This window comes from Erpetoichthys calabaricus, chromosome 17 (assembly GCF_900747795.2).
Source record: "Erpetoichthys calabaricus chromosome 17, fErpCal1.3, whole genome shotgun sequence".
Taxonomy (NCBI): domain Eukaryota; kingdom Metazoa; phylum Chordata; class Cladistia; order Polypteriformes; family Polypteridae; genus Erpetoichthys; species Erpetoichthys calabaricus.
In genome coordinates this window covers 66,483,117-66,500,530 of record NC_041410.2, presented here as the reverse complement: position 1 = coordinate 66,500,530, position 17,414 = coordinate 66,483,117, and the positions used below count along the sequence as shown (strand labels likewise).

At 39.7% G+C, this 17,414-nt stretch overlaps 1 protein-coding gene across 4 annotated transcripts in view; it reads right to left on the bottom strand.

Moving 5' to 3' along the window:
• The window catches only part of chd2 (chromodomain helicase DNA binding protein 2), a 261,689-nt gene that overhangs the window by 32,988 nt on the left and 211,287 nt on the right, over nucleotides 1-17,414 (bottom strand). For 3 of the 4 annotated variants that reach the window (XR_007933712.1, XM_028822994.2, XM_051920213.1), the window contains 5 exons: nucleotides 16,369-16,519; nucleotides 16,101-16,223; nucleotides 15,800-15,922; nucleotides 13,384-13,521; nucleotides 10,238-10,354 (listed from right to left, as the gene is read on the bottom strand). Coding sequence is in view for 3 of the 4 variants with exons in the window: in XM_028822994.2 (XP_028678827.2) it covers nucleotides 10,238-10,354; nucleotides 13,384-13,521; nucleotides 15,800-15,922; nucleotides 16,101-16,223; nucleotides 16,369-16,519 (652 nt within the window). In the remaining variant the exon portion in view is untranslated. The remainder of the gene's footprint in view (nucleotides 1-10,237; nucleotides 10,355-13,383; nucleotides 13,522-15,799; nucleotides 15,923-16,100; nucleotides 16,224-16,368; nucleotides 16,520-17,414) is intronic. The other variant, XM_051920212.1, reaches the window with a different exon arrangement.

The following is a 17,414-nucleotide window of genomic DNA, read 5'->3' as shown; positions in this document are numbered from 1 at the left end:
CTTCGTTCATTGTGTCTATCCATATGGGCTCGTTTTTGTATTTCTGCTAGTTGAGCTCTTTCATTGTGGAGCCGTGACTACTTTGCATATGGTGTTTTTAAAGCACGTTGTAGGAGCCTCTGTTTATTGTTTTTATCTATGCGGTCTCGTCTTTGTTGTTCTGTGGCTGTGTCGTTAGGTAGACGTCGTTTACTGTTAGGAATCATAATTCAACTTACTTTTAATACTGAATTACCGTCATGTGATCCAAATATGCCACACTGACTGCTGGCACAGTGGATTAGCGCAAGTTTAGTTCACAGGTTGTGTTGTTTGGGTGCCACCTACTGACGCTACATTACTAAACGAACGTGGTATATGCGGTGGTGTGGGTGGTCACGTTCGGGCGGCTGTACAATCTGGCGTGCACGCTATACCTCAGGTGTAGTTCACAGGTCGTAGCCATGGTAAAGTTTTCATTTAATTAAATAAACATATTTGTACTAAAGTGGTTTCTTTCATTGTGTTTATCCATATGGGCTCGTTTTGTATTTCCGTTAGTTGAGCTCTTTCATTGTGGAGCCGTGACGTCTTTGCTTCTGGTGTGTCTGAAGCGCATCGTTGGAGCCTCCGTGTATTGTTTTTATCCATGCGGTCTCGTCTTTGTTGTTCTGTGGCTGTGTTGTTAGGTAGAAGTCGTTTACTGTTAGGAAGCATACTCCAACTTACACACACTGACTGCTGGCACAGTGGATTAGAGCAGGTGTAGTTTACAGGTTGTGGTGTTTGGGCGCCACGCACTGACTCTGGGAACTACGGGCTACAGTGGATTAGAGCAGGTGTAGTTTACAGGTTGTGGTGTTTGGGCGCCACGCACTGACTCTGGGAACTACGGGCTCAGTTTTGTATTACAAATCGTTGAGCTCTTTCCATTTGGAGTCGTGACTCCTTTGCCTCTGCTGACACAGACTGCTGGCACAGTGGATTAGAGCAGGTTTAATTCACAGGTTGTGTTGTTTGGGCGCCACCTACTGACTCTGGGAAGCCGCTGGGTTTGACTCTGAGGCGCAGTGAGCATGTGGTGCGTCCGCCTTCCGTGCATAAATTAAACTGTGGTTCAGTAATATAGATTACTTAAAAAGTCAGACCTAGACCCACACATACTAAATAATTATAGGCCTATTTCAAATTTACCGTTTCTCTCTAAAATACTAGAAAAAGTAGTCGCCAGTCAGCGTCAGTCACACCTTACGCAGTACAATTTATTTGAGAAATTCCAGTCTGGTTTCCGCACAGGTCATAGTACAGAAACGGCACTAACGTGGGTTGTAAACGACATTCTGATATCCTCTGATGAAGGAAACTCCACTGTAATTATGTTGTTGGACTTAAGTGCAGCATTTGACACCATCGACCATTCTATTTTACTACACAGACTATAAAATAATGTTGGGCTTACAGGCACCGTGCTCACTTGGTTTAGTTTTTATTTATCAAATCGATTCCAATATGTACAGAAATGTGCTGACAGTACTCCATCATTATACACAGAAGTTCAATATGGTGTCCCGCAGGACTCAGTACTGGGACCTTTACTGTTTTCACTTTACATGCTTCCACTGGGATCTCTCATTAGGAAACATAATGTTAATTTTCACTCGTATGCAGATGACACCCAGTTATACCTTTCATTTAGATCAAATGAAGTTTCTGCGATGTTGTCTTTAATTAGTTGTGTTAAGTGAATTAAAGGAGTGGATGAATGAGAACTACTTGTCTTTAAATACAGATAAAACAGGAATGTTAATTGTTGGAGGGAATGACTCTGATCACAACAATATTTTGTCATCATTTAACTCAGTTGGAATCCCCATTAATTTTACTGAATCAGCCCGCAATCTAGGAGTTATCTTTGACTCTAGCATGTCATTTAAAGCGCATATTACAAAGTTGTCCAAATCATGTTTCTTCTATCTTAAAAATGTTAGGAAATTAAGGCGCTTTCTAAATAAACAGGATTCTGAGAAATTAATTCATGCATTTATTTCTATTAAGATTGACTACTGCAATGCGGTGTTCACTGGATGTTCAAAAAGTTCTTTATACAGCCTCCAGTTAATCCAAAATGCGGCTGCAAGAATTATTACAAGAACAAGAAAATACGAACACATAACTCCAGTTCTTAAATCCTTACACTGGTTTCCGGTTAAGTTTAGGGCAGATTTCAAAATCCTCCTTTTAACATATAAAGCATTAAATGGCCAAGGTCCGGCTTACTTGTTTGAACTTATCACGACTTACAAATGAGAGCGCACATTAAGATCTCAAGATGCCGGTCTGCTTATGATTCCAAGGATTAATAACAGTGGGAGGTTGAGATTTTAGTTACAGGGCCCCTAAACTGTGGAATGGTCTGCCTGCTACTATAAGAGATGCCCCTTCGGTCTCAGCTTTTAAATCCCGGCTGAAGACTCACTACTTCAGTTTAGCATATCCTGACTAGAGCTGCTGAGCACTAAAACATAAGTAACATGATAGTTATAATTGGATACTAACCCTAACCTATTCTGTTTCTCTTTTCGGTACTCAAATGTGGCACTTGGTGCCACGGCCCACCTACCAAGTTGTTTTGCCTGCCTAAGGTAAAGTCATCCCTGATGGAGGATCGCAGGAATTGTGGGAAAGAGGGGTCCTTCATCGGATTGGCTGGCCCAGTGCTGTTTCAGCCATGGAATGGCCAAATGGGGGAGGCAGCTTGATGGATGAGGTCTCCAGGACTCAATCCAAATCTTATTATGTAATATCATCTACTGTTAAATTCTGCTCCGTACTTCTAAAATTTTTATTTTTATACTATATTGAGGATTTGTTCTGTTTTGTGTATTGTATTGTATTGACCCCTTCTTTTGACACCCACTGCACTCCCAACCTACCTGGAAAGGGGTCTCTCTTTGAACTGCCTTTCCTCATGTTTCTTCCATTTTTTCCCTACAAGGTTTTTTTTTTTTTTGGGGAGTTTTTCCTTGTCTTCTTAGATAGTCAAGGCTGGGGGGCTGTCAAGAGGCAGGGCCTGTTAAAGCCCATTGCGGCACTTCTTGTGTGATTTTGGGATATACATAAATTGTATTGTATTGTATGTGATATTTTGAAGAAACCATTTTATGACCTGAATAGTACCAATCAGAAAATATCATCGCACTAATGCAATATTATTTGAAAACGAACAGCGTCAGATCGAGTATGAATTTATACTGGCGCTGTTACTTAGAGTCAGATCAGGAGAGGCGGGAGGCTGGTGTTAGAGCGTGATTGTGATTCAATGTAATAGAAACCTAGAATAGAGAGAAGCGCACACATTGCAACAGGTACACGCGTCGAAAATGTAGGAAGGACGGTTCTTGCAGCACGGAGAAAAAAAAGAAACGGACAAATATATGGGACATTGGGTATAAATTTATGGTACTTGTAAAAGTTAGCTTTTTTCAGTTTTATTCTCTCAATCATGATCATGCTCAAACCCCGCCTGGCAAGATTGGGGAAAAAAAAAACACGCGGTCAGTGATTACTACTGCAAGATGTTATGTGAATGAATATGAATAATATGAATAATGTTGCATCCGTGCCACAATGTTTTCCGAAATGTACTATACAGGTCATAAAATGAGTTATTCCAAATATCATATATACCTGTGTCTTTTATTCATCCAGATCAGAGAATATCCAGTTCCACTGCCTCAAAACATCACTCACATCTACAGTTATTCCCAGTTTCAGATAAAAGGTAACAGCATCAGATCCCTGAGTGGTGGGGTGGGGGGAGTGGGCGGTAGTATGCATCGTGGTCATGACTAAGAGAATAGAAGAGAAAAAAGGTAACTTTCACAAGTCCTATAAATGTACACCGTCTGTTACAGACGCAAACCAAATGTATGTGTGTACTGTATAATATTAACAATAAGAGCAGCTCACTACTGAAAACGGCAAATATAGGAGGCAGTCGGAATTGAACCGGGGGCTCTTAATTACAAGTCAGCAAATCTTATGTAGTTTATGCCTACATTTTGTAACATTTATTACTAAAATATGAAAAAGTTTCTGTTTTAACAATGAGTTTACACAGATTACTGTAGAAACGGAACACACATGAAATGCATGTGTTCCAAATAACGATCTATTATTTCCAGTCTAAAACTCCAGCACTTCACTCCCAGATAATCAATCAAGACATGAGCTGGGAGAACTTTGTGCACGTTCTGTGGCGGTGGGGGATGGAATAGCAGGCTGCTTGCTGCTTGTCTTAATCGGCACATTTACAGGACAAATCTGCTGAGGGAGAGGTGCGAACGGATTTAAGGTGGGCCAGATTTACGAGTTTTCTTGTAGGCTCTGGTAATTCTAGTGTTAAAACTACATGTGCTGGGAAAACAAGTGCAAATATTTAAGATGTACATAAAGCTTGACTTTTATTAGCAGTTTTTATTGTGACATGTCTTTCTTTCAAATACGCCAAGCATAATTTTTGATAATACATGGAGTAAAGATCTATTAAAAAATACTGAAAACAACTTATCAGTGTTGGTTATAAAATTCAGTGTCCATCAATATATGAAGCATGTTATGAATAAATTCTGTTGGATACAAATCTTTAGTCTGTTTGTGTTCATATTGCTTGATCAATAGAGCTGGACTACTGTTACTTAAATGAAGACTAAAACAAAGCATCTACCGGAGTTAAAAAAGAGAATTACAACAAAGGGTGGAATGCCAATGTGAAAGTGCCTTGAAATGTTCATTTACACCAGTGCTTCTCAACCTTTATGGTCTCTGACCCAGTTTTTTGTTTATAAGGTTATTGACGACCCAAATATAAGGAGGGTAGGGGGACTGGCTTGAGGTTGTTTCCCCTTGCTGAACTGAGCACAAATTGACAGATTTTGCCCTTGATGAAATGAGCGCAAATACAAGAGCATCAATGGAATAGCTTGGGAGATAGTTTAAATATCACACAGTGCTGTCGATCGATTAGTCAACCCACCTTAACACATTTGCGCCTCCAGAGACGGCAACCTGAGACCCATAATCCACTGGCGGCAGCTTATGACCCAAAAGTAAATTGCAACCTGGCAGCTGAGAAATGCTGCTTTACATTACTAGCATGAATGCTAGGAAGCACAACAAAATAAATCTAGAAATTTGGAGTAACCACTTTCACCTTCAATGTATAGTTCTTGTGTTGAATGAAATTAGATGATCCAGGTTGAATACAGTTTGCTACACGCTAGAGGAAGGCATTTTTGTATACTAACTTGGATGCTACTGTGATAATAAATTAGATTTAGTCATTTCTATCTCCCTTTTCACCAGTGAAATTGATCCAGTTGTGTTTGCCAAGCTCAAGTTATTTTAATGGATTTTCATATTCAATACAGATATCTTGTGCATACAGGCACTATCAAGAATATGCAGTCACAAACATAATACTAACTAGGGGGCTCCGCCCCCTGCTCGCTTCGCTCGCCAACCCTTGGTGTTGGGAAATGACAAAGAGCGTGATGTATGAATGAGATATAGAATAGTGTGAAGGTGTAGATGATGCAAATAGAAAGCAAACAATAAAGTGTGTGGCACAGTGTAAAAGGTAATTTCAGGTCAGAACTTGTAAGGTCAATGAAGATGGTCATCGTCGTGATCAGAGTCAACTTTGTCAGAGCTTAGAAAGAGTTGTGTCTCTCCAGGAAGTAATGCAATGACTTGAGTATTTATGTTTTCTACATCAATATTGTTTAGACATAATATAGCGCGTTGTGTTAAAAGGGGCATTTGGTCTAATGAGATTGCTGTTCCAAATATCTCTGTAACTAAGTCGTCGCAGATAAAGGCTTGAGGAATTGTACTAATATCTGGGTGAAGTCTATCTGTATTGGTGAGTGTACCATCTCCCAGATGTAATAACCAATTGTTATGATCTGGATCTGGACATCGCATGTTTTGTACTAACTGTATCTTTTGAAAGCAATGTCAATTGTCTGCGTATTTTAAGGTGCACTGAACAATAGCTGAGCGCATGGCATGTGGAACAATAGCTAAGCACTGTCTAAAATCTCCTCCTAATAAAAGTACCTTTCCTCCAAAGGGAATATTATTATTCATCAACGTTTGTAGAAGTTTATGAATGGTGTTGAGTAAGTGATTGGATGCCATTGTACATTCATCAATAATTAACAGTTTTGCAAGACAGATGTCATGTGCAGTGCCACTGTTTATGTTCATAGTGGATACCGATTTGTAGGATCTAATGCAGTTCATAAAGTTTTCACTTTCAGGTACATCGTTAGTTAGAAGGTTCTGTAGATATTCAGGATATGAATGTAAAGGAGGCAGTCTAATTTGACCCTTTTGACAACAACGTGTAAATTCATTACTTGTATTGTCAGTTGTTTCTTCAGGGAAGTTAAGTGAATGACAATGATTGCAAATGACATTCATTAATCCCAATGCATTTTCGTGAATAGTGGACTCATTATTGAACGCGTTGTCAGCTAACTGGCGCAAGTGTTTAGCAGGTGTCTGTCGTTGATGTCCGTGAAGTGTATCTTTTGCTTGTGCCGTTTGAGAGGCGCGTTGTTGTATGTGTAGTATTTGGGACGTGTTGTTTTGGAGCTGTAATCGATTTGCCTGTGCTGTGTGAGAAGCCCGTTGTAGTCTACTGCGTGCATTGTTTATATTGAGCCTTGCTCGTTCTTGTATGTCGGTCAGTTGAGCTTTCTCTTTTTGGAGCCTTGCCTGCTTGTTTTTCGGCATTCCAGATGCGCGGTGTAGACGTCTGCGTTTATTTATTTTGTCCCTTCGCTGCCGTTTCTGTATGTCTGAGACGGGAGGTGTTTCGTTTTGAATCCGTGCCTGTTTCGATGCAGCACTTTGAGACGCGTGCTGTATGCGTGTACGTTCATTGTGTCTGTCCATATGCGCTCGTTTCTGTTAATGTGTTAGTTGAGCTTTGCGTTTTTGGAGCCGAGACATTTTTTCTTCCGGAGGTTCAGAAGCGCGTTGTATGCGCCGCCGTGTATTTTGTTTTTTCATGTGGGTTCGTGTGTTTGGTCCCGTTATCCGAGCCGTATCGTTTTGTACCTGTGATCGTGTATTCATGACTTGTTTGTTCTTCAGCGTGAGAAATATGGATAAGTAATAAGGAGGATCGCACTCACTGTTAATATGGAGCCTTTTCTGCAGTTGAATGGTTAATAGTGCTTCAGTGTAAGGAGATCCACCTATGCTGCATAGTGTGAAGGTGTTGAGATGACGTATGTTTAATACGGAAGGTTCCTTCAGAAATGGGGCTTTGGGTGTCACTTCTTATTGATGTTAGTGTGTTTATGGGTCTGAATCGTCGTCTTTGTGAACGTTTCGTGTGCTATGTCCGTAGTCTGTCCCGTTTCGTGTCTAATGGGTTTTGTGTGGCGGTCACGGCTTCTCTTTTTTGGTGTGCTAGGAGCTTGTTGAATCCTCCTCTTTGTGTGCGTCCCGTTTCGTGTGCAATGGGAATCGTGCAGCGCTGTGTGCTTTGCCGGCGTCTGAGGAGGGGGGGGGGGGGGGTGTTGCTTGGAAGGGGGGGTGGGGTTGGTGGGGCGCGAGCGGCTTTTTTTTTTTGTGTGCCAGGGGCTTGTTGAATCCTCCTCTTTGTGTGTGTCCCGTCCGTTGATTGTAGGGGGGGGGGGGTGCTTGGAGGTGGGTATGGGATTTGTGGGGCGCGAGCGGTTTCTTTTTTTGTGTGTGCTAGTTTCGTGTGCAATGGGTTTCGTGCGGCGCTGTGTGCGTCGCCGGCATTTGACTCCTTTTTTCTGTGGTCGCGGCGCCTCATTTCTTTGACTCCTTTTTTCTGTGCTGACTCCTTTTTTCTGTGGTCGCGGCGCGTCATTTCTTGGGGCGCCTGCGCAGTACGTATTTCTTGGGGCGCCTGCGCAGTACGTCTTTTGCGTTCACGGCCCATGGCCGGATGTCCCTGCGTCCATCCGGTTTAACATTCTCGGTTAGTAATATGGATTCTGTCACCTGTGCTTCTGTTTACTGTACTGTCTTGAATCCCCAGTCTATAATAGTTTAAAGACTGATTGAACTGATCTATCTTCTAATTGTTCATCCAGGGCAACCAAATTAACAGATGGCACTCCAGCCAGTTGGGTATCTCTTATATATATTTCTCTTCTGGTTCGTCCTGCTTCCACTTCAAAACTGGTCCCGCCCACACACAGCCGACACGGCCTTCCCCACACTGCCTGTGGCTCTTCTTCAAAACCGGTCCCGCCCACACGCAGCTGACACGGCATTTCTCGATTCATATTCGTCCTCCTCCAAACCCTTCCGCACATTCTTCCAGTGCGATTCCTGCAACAAAACTTTTCAAACGCGTACCTCACTTGCTAAACACAAGAAAAGGCATTCTTCCCAACAACTATATGAGTGCCAGAAATGCAGTTCACTACACAGGATTGTCTGACTAAACACAACAAAAATCATTCACAACTCTTGCAATGCGACATCTGCAAAGCAACTTTTCCAAACCAACGCAGTCTCAGCAGACATACACACAATCCTCTTCCCGTTACCACAGGCACATCTTCACCTAATTCCTGTCTTCCCGTCCAAGAGTACAACATTGGGACTCCAGACCAGCATTGCAAACACTGTCATGCACTATACTGGCCTGCTGAGCGTAATACATCCAACAAGTACTCAAGGTGCTGCCACAACAATAAAGTAGCTTTACCACCTTTGCAGGAGTCACCTGTGTCTTTACAACAGCTTCTTACACAGCAAATATCAGAAGCTAAAAATTATCATGAACACATTCGAGAATACAACCCTTCTCTAGCGTTTGTTTCCATGGGTGCACAGATAACTTAACCTCCTGGCCATGGACTCATACTGTTTTAAAATACACAGGCAAATTTATCACCAAATCTCTCCACTATATGCTAACACTTCTACCTCTCCAGGATATGGACAGCTGCATGTTTCTGACACAGCGCAAGCTACTGATGTACACTTACAAAATAAAGCAAACTGCATGCAGCGAAAATTTACTTCTCCAGCTAGATTCCATGCTCAGAACCATCAACCCCTTCGCTAAAACATACAAACACATGCATGAAATCGCTCAGTCCAATCCAACAGCATCTGTACGAATGGTTTTCAAGGAAAACCCTAGGCAAGATTTACGATGATACAATGCCCCGACATGTCACACCGATGTTGCAGCGATTTTCGTCGGAGAAGATGGCACACCGCCTGTTGAAAGGGACATTTGTATCTATCCCATAGGCAACTCCTGTAAACAAATTTCCACGCTCAATGTGAATTGCGATCCTATGGATTACCCACTTTTATTCCCTTACGGAGACATTGGCTGGCACAAAGATTTACAACATGTTCCTGATAAAAGAACCGCCAAGCGAATAAGGCTTACTCAATGCCAATTTTACGCGTACAGATTAGCAATGAGGACTACAGTTAGTATTTTGCACTCCAGCGGCAAACTATTCCAACAGTACGTCATAGATGCCTATGTTAAAACAGAGGGCGCACGTCTCAACTAACTCAGATTACATCAACAAGATCTGCGCGTGGAACAATACAAACGACTATCAGACGCACTGCAAGCAAACACTGAAAATAACAACGTACGTGTAGGCAAAATGATCATATTACTGTCCACATTTCCAGGAAGTCCAAGATACATGCAGTACATAAATTCGGAAAGCCTGATTTATTTATCACTTTCACATGTAATCCTGCTTGGCTGGAAATTCTACCTGCACTGTCGGATACCCAAAGACCAGAGCACACACCTGATATTGTATTACGAGCAGATCTTTTGACTCATTATCTGTCATCTCCACCAAAACACCTATTCACAACTGCGTCTTTCAAGAAGTATTTATTTCTTCTTAATTTCTGAATTCCTTTCTCACCGTTTTCCATTCCTATTCTTATACCGCCATATGCTACGTTGGGCTTCGGCTAGTGTTGTTATAATTGACTTTAATCTTCTGCACTGTCATTAATTAAATAAAGAGTTGTCTGTAGTTTATTTAATTTTTCAAAAGTGCATTTAGATGCTATCTAATTTTCTTACAGTTGAATAAACTAAATATGTATAAATTACATATAAATAATGTTCTAAAAAATAAATTTCCCTATCTCTATAATATATTAAAAACATTGGGCTCATAAGAACTATAGGCAACTCAAAAATGCTCACAATACTGAAAGTTTCTTGGTCAAGTTCATCATCATCTTCTCCAATAGGAACAGGTTCACTTCCAGCTGTGATATGCACAGGACCTTGAGGCTTCTTCCCTTTGGCTCCAGATTTGGCCTTAATTGAATATAAATTGAAAAATCCCTTAAAATGCTTGCATTCAAATTACATCACAATTTACAAAGAAAGTAATTCAACAGACAGGGAGATTAACTCATATTTAATCAACCTTGAATCAGATGTAATTCATGGCTCTTTCAATCAAGACCTAGGTGAGACCACACATAGAGTGATCTGTTATGAATTATTTTTTCCATTATAATTTCCATGCTTAGTTAATGCAGTCTTGCCATAGAAAATGCACTGTATAAAGGGTCAGTGGGTGGGATGGTAGATGACTAACACTTAATTACAATTATGTAAATATGTCTTCTAATTTAGCTTCAACTGACTCTTGCATTATTTGGACAACATAGAAAGTCCTATGTTAGGATGGCAGTGTATGTTTTAGTGGCATATTAAGGGCCACATTGAAGTAAAGCAAGGTGTTTTGGCCTTCATGTACAGTAGAGGATACTGTGGAATACAGGATAGAATGCATTCATCACTCTACTGACATTTAAGTATTTGTCACCAGTACCATTTCAAGTTGTGCATTTCAATTGCTGGTATTTTTTGTGGAGATGTCCAAAATGAAGAAATAAATATTTTTTTCCCAACAGATCGCTTTGGTTAATATACCTACATATATGAACCAAGAACCTTTCTAGATGGCACTTTTATGTTTATTATGGTTATTTTAACTGATGACTTGCTACAAATAATTTACATACAACTTCAATATTTACTTATTTTCAATTCTTCAGACATAATTTTTGTGAGAATACTGGTACAATATTGTCCAAGCCTCAGCATAAAATGTGGAGATGTGAAATGTTAAAGTCTGAATGCAGAACTTTATGTTGTAAGTATGTCTATGATAGTTTAAAATGATGAAAATATAATCCTTCAAAAAGGAAGAAATTGACAACTGTTTTTGTCCCGGTGATAAACTATACAAGGCTGGAGCAAAAATATTTTTCTTATTTGTCTTACAGGTTTTGCAGTACAGTTGGTTTTGGTTAGACTCGCAAATGTCTTTGTCTGTTACTAAATAGTTTAACATTAACATTAAGTAATATGTGCTACAACCTCAATAAGTCTGTCAGCTGTGTACATATGCTCCACTATATACAGTAATCAACATACAGCTTATTCCAGTTCACACAAATTCCTAGAATGTGACCAAGTGCAAGCAAGGTATAAGCATAGCTTGTGTAATGGAATCCAGGGTACTCTTCTCTTGTAAAGTATCTGATCAGAAAAACTTGTTTACTAAATTGCCAGAAGTCAAAGGAAGTTGTTGAGTGTTCGCTAAATTTTAGAACTATATGCTTATATACTTATTTGCTATGCACTTTAACCCGTATTTCAAGGGAAATCAGAACTCTCTCTATTGCATGTCCATCACCATTTGTGTGTAAGTTGCACATGTACTGCCCATTACAGGCCTACTTTGTTCAGGATAACTAAGAAAAAATCACCCTTTAATTGGAATTTACAGTGTAGTTAACAGATAGGCTGGTGAAAAGCTTTGAACCACTGAGAGTCAAGCATCAGACAGACAAGTTCCAGAACTATAATCAGATATGTTGGATGTCAGAGCTCTCACATTATCTAATTCAGAACAAGCTACAGAGAAGCCTGTCCCACTCACTGTATTTATTGTTATTTTACACACGTTTTTCAATCCACATTCCTTATAAGACAAAGAACAGGTCCAGTAAACTTCCTAGTGTAGCAAACTGTTGTTGACATGTCATCACCACAAAGAAAATGCAGGTAATATACAGGACAGGACACTGAATGAAAGATAGGATAAATAAACACAAACCTATCCTGAAAAAAGAAATGAAAAGAAATTAGTCTCAAAATGTATACACCTGACTAAGGGGTTATTTGAATCTTGAAATGCATTGTATAAAATCTGAAACACTTATAGAGCCCTGCAAAGAGACAAGCAACTGAAAACAAATATCCTGGCACACACATTAACAAATTGCACATCTAATAATGTGAATAGCTCATGAAGGCTAGTGGTGAAAGATCTGTACAAGAGAAAAAATGTGTGGTTCTGAATCATGATATTTGAATGATATATGGAACATCTGAATTATGCAAATATATTGCTTGAAAAATAAAAATGTCGATTAACTGTCAAAAAAACAAGAGCCCATAGGACATGTGTTAATGCTCTCCAATAAAAGCTGAGCACAATCTGAAAACAAAGTATATGGCATTCTTATTTATGCTCATTTATTAAATACTAGCTGTCCCCCATGGCTACGCCCACATAGTAGTGAAACAGGCCAAACTTTAAAAATCAATAAAAAAAAAGTAATAATTTGTATTGAGAATTTTTATCAAAGCTTTCGTATCCGAGGGCCTCTTGATATACAATATTTTTGGTTATCCTGTCAGGGGCAAGAATGTAGCTGTTATCTCTGCCAAAAATGTAAAAAGTTGGCAAGGTATCTCTGGTCAAGTGGAAGGTAGGTACGCTCCAACTTCAAACATTGCCACTGTACCTGATCGTGTTCAGCTCTGATGTGACAGCATGTGCATGTGGCCGTGATATCTCTGCCAATGATCAGGTACCTTCTAAAACACATGTAGCTGTGATCTCTCTCTCTCAAAAATGTTAAATGTTACTCTTTAACAATCTCTAGATGATAATGTCTGCTGTACAAACAGGTATCGATAGTTAAGCGGAGGCAAGGTACACTCCAACATGTGGCGAGAGGTACAGTGTCTCAGACGGAGGCTGGCCCTACCCGGCTCCCTACTCCTGAAGTCCCGCCTCCCCTCCCCTCGGCCTGCAGCCTGGCTCTCGGATTCACATGAATAAATCGGTGCCGCAACCGAACTGTAATACTTAGCGTGGTGAGAGAAGTCGCAAAATCAACAGGAATGTTCAAGCAAATTATAGAAAAAAACCCCGACCTAAATCTATTAAGTAGTTCCCTTGTGAAAACCGCACAGACAGACAGACAGATGTTGGATTTTATATATTATATATAGAGAGAGATATGAAAGCAACAGTGTACCTTTTCTTTCTTCGGTTTTGTTTTCTTTCTTTCTTTATCCACTTCCTTCTCCTTTTTAAGTATTTGCTTTTCTTTATTTTCTTTGTTATCTTTCTTTTTTGTTTTTTTTCTGGGAGGGCTCCTTTCAACACCTTCTTCCTAGACACAGAATACCAAACTGTCAAAAAGCATAACTGGTCTTAAAGGACAACTTCAGTATTGTTGAAGTTATTTTTTTCCACAATCATAGCATACATTAATTTGTCCCTGCACTGTTAGGAGAAGCATTTTATTTTTTTTTAGAAATTGTGGCTTTCAATGGGGCATCAATAGAAATATTAAACAAGAGTTTTGATTCATATGACAGAATTTTACACATACACTACATTGAAAAAAAAGTATTGGGACGCCTGTCTTTATACACACATGAACTTTAATGACATCCCATTCTTAATACATAGGCTTTAATATGGAGTTGGCCCTCCCTTTGCAGCTATAACAGCTTCAGCTCTTCTGGGAAGTCTTTCCACAAGGTTTAGGAGTGTGTTCATGGAAATTTTTGACCATTCTTCCAATGAGAACATTTGTGAGGTCAAGCACTGATGTTGGACAAGAAGGCCTGGCTCGCATTCTCTGCTCTAATTTATCCCAAAGGTGTTCTATCAGGTTGAGGTCAGGGTTCTGTGCAGGCCAGTCAAGTTCCTCCACACCAAACTTGCTCATCCATTTCTTTATAGACCTTGCTTTGTGCACTGGTGCACAGTCATGTTGGAACAGGAAGAGGCCATCCCCAAACTATTCCCACAAAATTGGGAGTATGAAGTTGTCCAAAATGGCTTTGTATGTTGAAGCATTAAGAGTTTCTTTCACTGGAACTAAGGGTCCAAGCCCAACCACTGAAAAACAACCCCACACCATAATCCCTCCTCCACCAAACTTGACACTTGGCACAATGCAGTTAGGCAAGTACCATTCTCCTGGCAAACCAAACCCAGACTCGGCCATCGGATTTCCAGACAGAGAAGCATGATTCGTCACTCCAGTGGAAATGACTCTACTGCTGTACAGTCCAGTGGTGGTGTGCTTTACACCACTGCATCCAACACTTTGCATTGCAATTGGTGATGAAAGGCTTGGATGCAGTTGCTCAGCGATGGAAATCCATTCCATGAATCTCTCTATGCACTGTTCTTGAGCTTTTGGAGGTCTGTATCTAATGACTCTTCAGAAAGTTGCCAACTTCTGCACACTGTACACCTTAGCATGTGCTGTCCCTGCTCTGTGATTTTACATGGCCTACCACTTCATGGCTGAGTTGCTGTTGTTCCCAATTGCTTCACATTGCTATACACATTTCTGAACCATTTTAACTTAGCAATATTTTTGTATTACTACTGACACATTTTAATTTGTGTATTATACTGTCTGTTGTATTCATGAAACAACCATACACTTTGTAATAAACAGAGAACATACTGTATTCCTTCCAAGAGGAAAGTTAGTTACTAGAAAATGTGATGAAAATTAACTATGTCAACCTTGGTTACGTTCCCATAATCCTATCTCCAAACTATGTTTTCTGAAAATTGAATATTTATGTCTTCAAAGACATGTATAATACAAAAGCCTAGTTTCTCCCAGAATAGGCTTTTGTATTATAGTTATTCCGGTGTCCAACTGACCACCATTAAATGCCACTCAATTTATAAATTAAGCTTCAATTAACAATGTAAGTATCTGAGGCAAATAAACGTAAGCCACAACTGAAAAAAAAACTTTGACTTCAAAGATACCAGCTAATCTTTTAAACTCAACATTAACATACATCCTAATTCAGGTAGAATTTTGAAGATGTTAAACGTTACTTAAGAAATTACTGTAAATCAAAATAATAATACATTATTTTAAATATAAATTAATATTTTCATTTTATATTCAACCCATCTGACTATGCAACACAATTTACTAATAGAACTTAAAATATACCCATTATAACAGTTGTTCCAAATGATTCTTCTACTATTGTGTAATACAGAATGTAATTTTGTTAGAAACTTCAAAACTTAATTTTTTAGTTTAAGTGCAGCTTTTTAAAACTGATTATATGTAGTTGTCATTAAAATATTCATTATTTAGTTTAAATGCCTTGTAGTTGGGGTAACCTTTTTCCCCAAGTAAAAATATGGTATCAATAGACACTACTTGAGGCTGATTTATTAAGCTTCTTATTTAAAAATGAAAGGGGAGGTCTTTGATTATCTATTTAACAATAACATCTACCCATTCTTATCATATAATGCACACATGTACAAAAACACCTACTCAATAATAATACAAATGATCACTTAATACAACATAGAATTAAACAATATCAAAAGATGAAAAAAAAATTTGAGAAGTGGATGTACTACATCCAAACTAAATATAAGTATTTTACCTTTACCTCTCCCTCCTCAGATGGATTGTCTGAGTGGCGAGGAGAAGAAATCTCATTTCCATGTTCATCTTTGGGAAGTTTGTTTTCTTTTTTAATCCGTGGTTTGCGCTTTTTTACTTTTGTCTAAATAAAAATTGAGAAGAAAACTATTTTAAAAATTCTATAACTGGTGAGCAAATAATATTATGTATTTCAAAGTTAATCATTTTTAAAGCAAAGTTTCACAAGATTATCAAATGGCACAAGTACTGCTGCTTAATGTTTGGGCTTTTTAGGAAGATTTCTACTCAGGAACACTCACTTCTTCTGTTAGTTTACTTGAGTCTTTGTTCTCAAGTTGCCGTTTTAGTAGCTTCAGGAGATAATCGGCCCGTCCTTGCAGATGTTTTGCTTGGGGCTTCTTAGATGGGTCATCGGGTAGAATCTGAGATTAAAAAAAAACACTTTAAAAATCAGACCAAAACTATTTGTTTTGCTTAATCTTGAAAGAGACATGATATTTAGTATTGTTGGTTGGTTAAAAGTTTCTGGCAAAAATTAAAAAAGCATAAAGATGTGTGGTGTCATACCTTGTTGGTTAGCTTAAGATCTGGATCTGCTTTGATCAAATCCCAGTTGCTGTAGCCATGTTCATATATTCCTAACAGTAAGTTGCTGTCATCTTCTACATCCCATTCAACATCAAAGTGGGAAACCTTTACATGGCAGTTCAACTGGAAACTAATTAAAAGACAAACAAGAAACAAAAACTTAATATATAAGAACCTGAAAGCATGGCTAAATTGCTGCAAAAATACAGGTCTAATTTAAACTGAAACAGACATATAAATAACCATACAAAGACATGCAGGTTAGGTGGATTGGCAATTCTAAAAATTGGCCCTAGTGTGTGCTTGGTGTGTGGGTGTGTTTGTGTGTGGCCCTGCGGTGGGTTGGCACCCTGCCCGGGATTGGTTCCTGCCTTGTGCCCTGTGTTGGCTGGGATTGGCTCCAGCAGACCCCCGTGACCCTGTGTTCGGATTCAGCGGGTTGGAAAATGGATTCCTGCATCAGGTAACTGCATGCGAGCTACACTGAATGGATCAATGTGTGTCTACCCGGCGCAGAGAGGCGTGGGTGAGCTGTTGAACCCTATTCGTGCTGGAAACCGGGGTTTGCATTTGTTCCCCACGAACGAGGAATTCCCAGTAAGTGCGGGTCATATGCTCACACTCATCACGTCCCTGCCCTTTGTTCACCCCCAAGCCCCCCTCGCTACTACCATGGTCGGGGGACAAAAAAAACACCGCGTCAATCCAGCTGTGACCCACGTTGACTGTTCATTTGCTTTCCATTGCCACCGCTTCAAATGTATTTCATGGAAACAACACTTCTTTCAATGTTTTACAGATTCCTGCATCAGGTAATTGCACGCGTGCTACACTGAATGGATCAACGTGTGTCTACCCGGCGCAGAGAGGCGTGGGTAAGCCGTTGAATCCCATTCATGCTGGAAACCGGGGCTTGCAATTGTTCCCCACGAACGAGGAATTCCCAGTATGTGTGGGTCATACGCTCGCACTGATTACGTCCCTGCCCTTTGTACAGTCCCCCGCTACTACCATGGTCGGGTGAC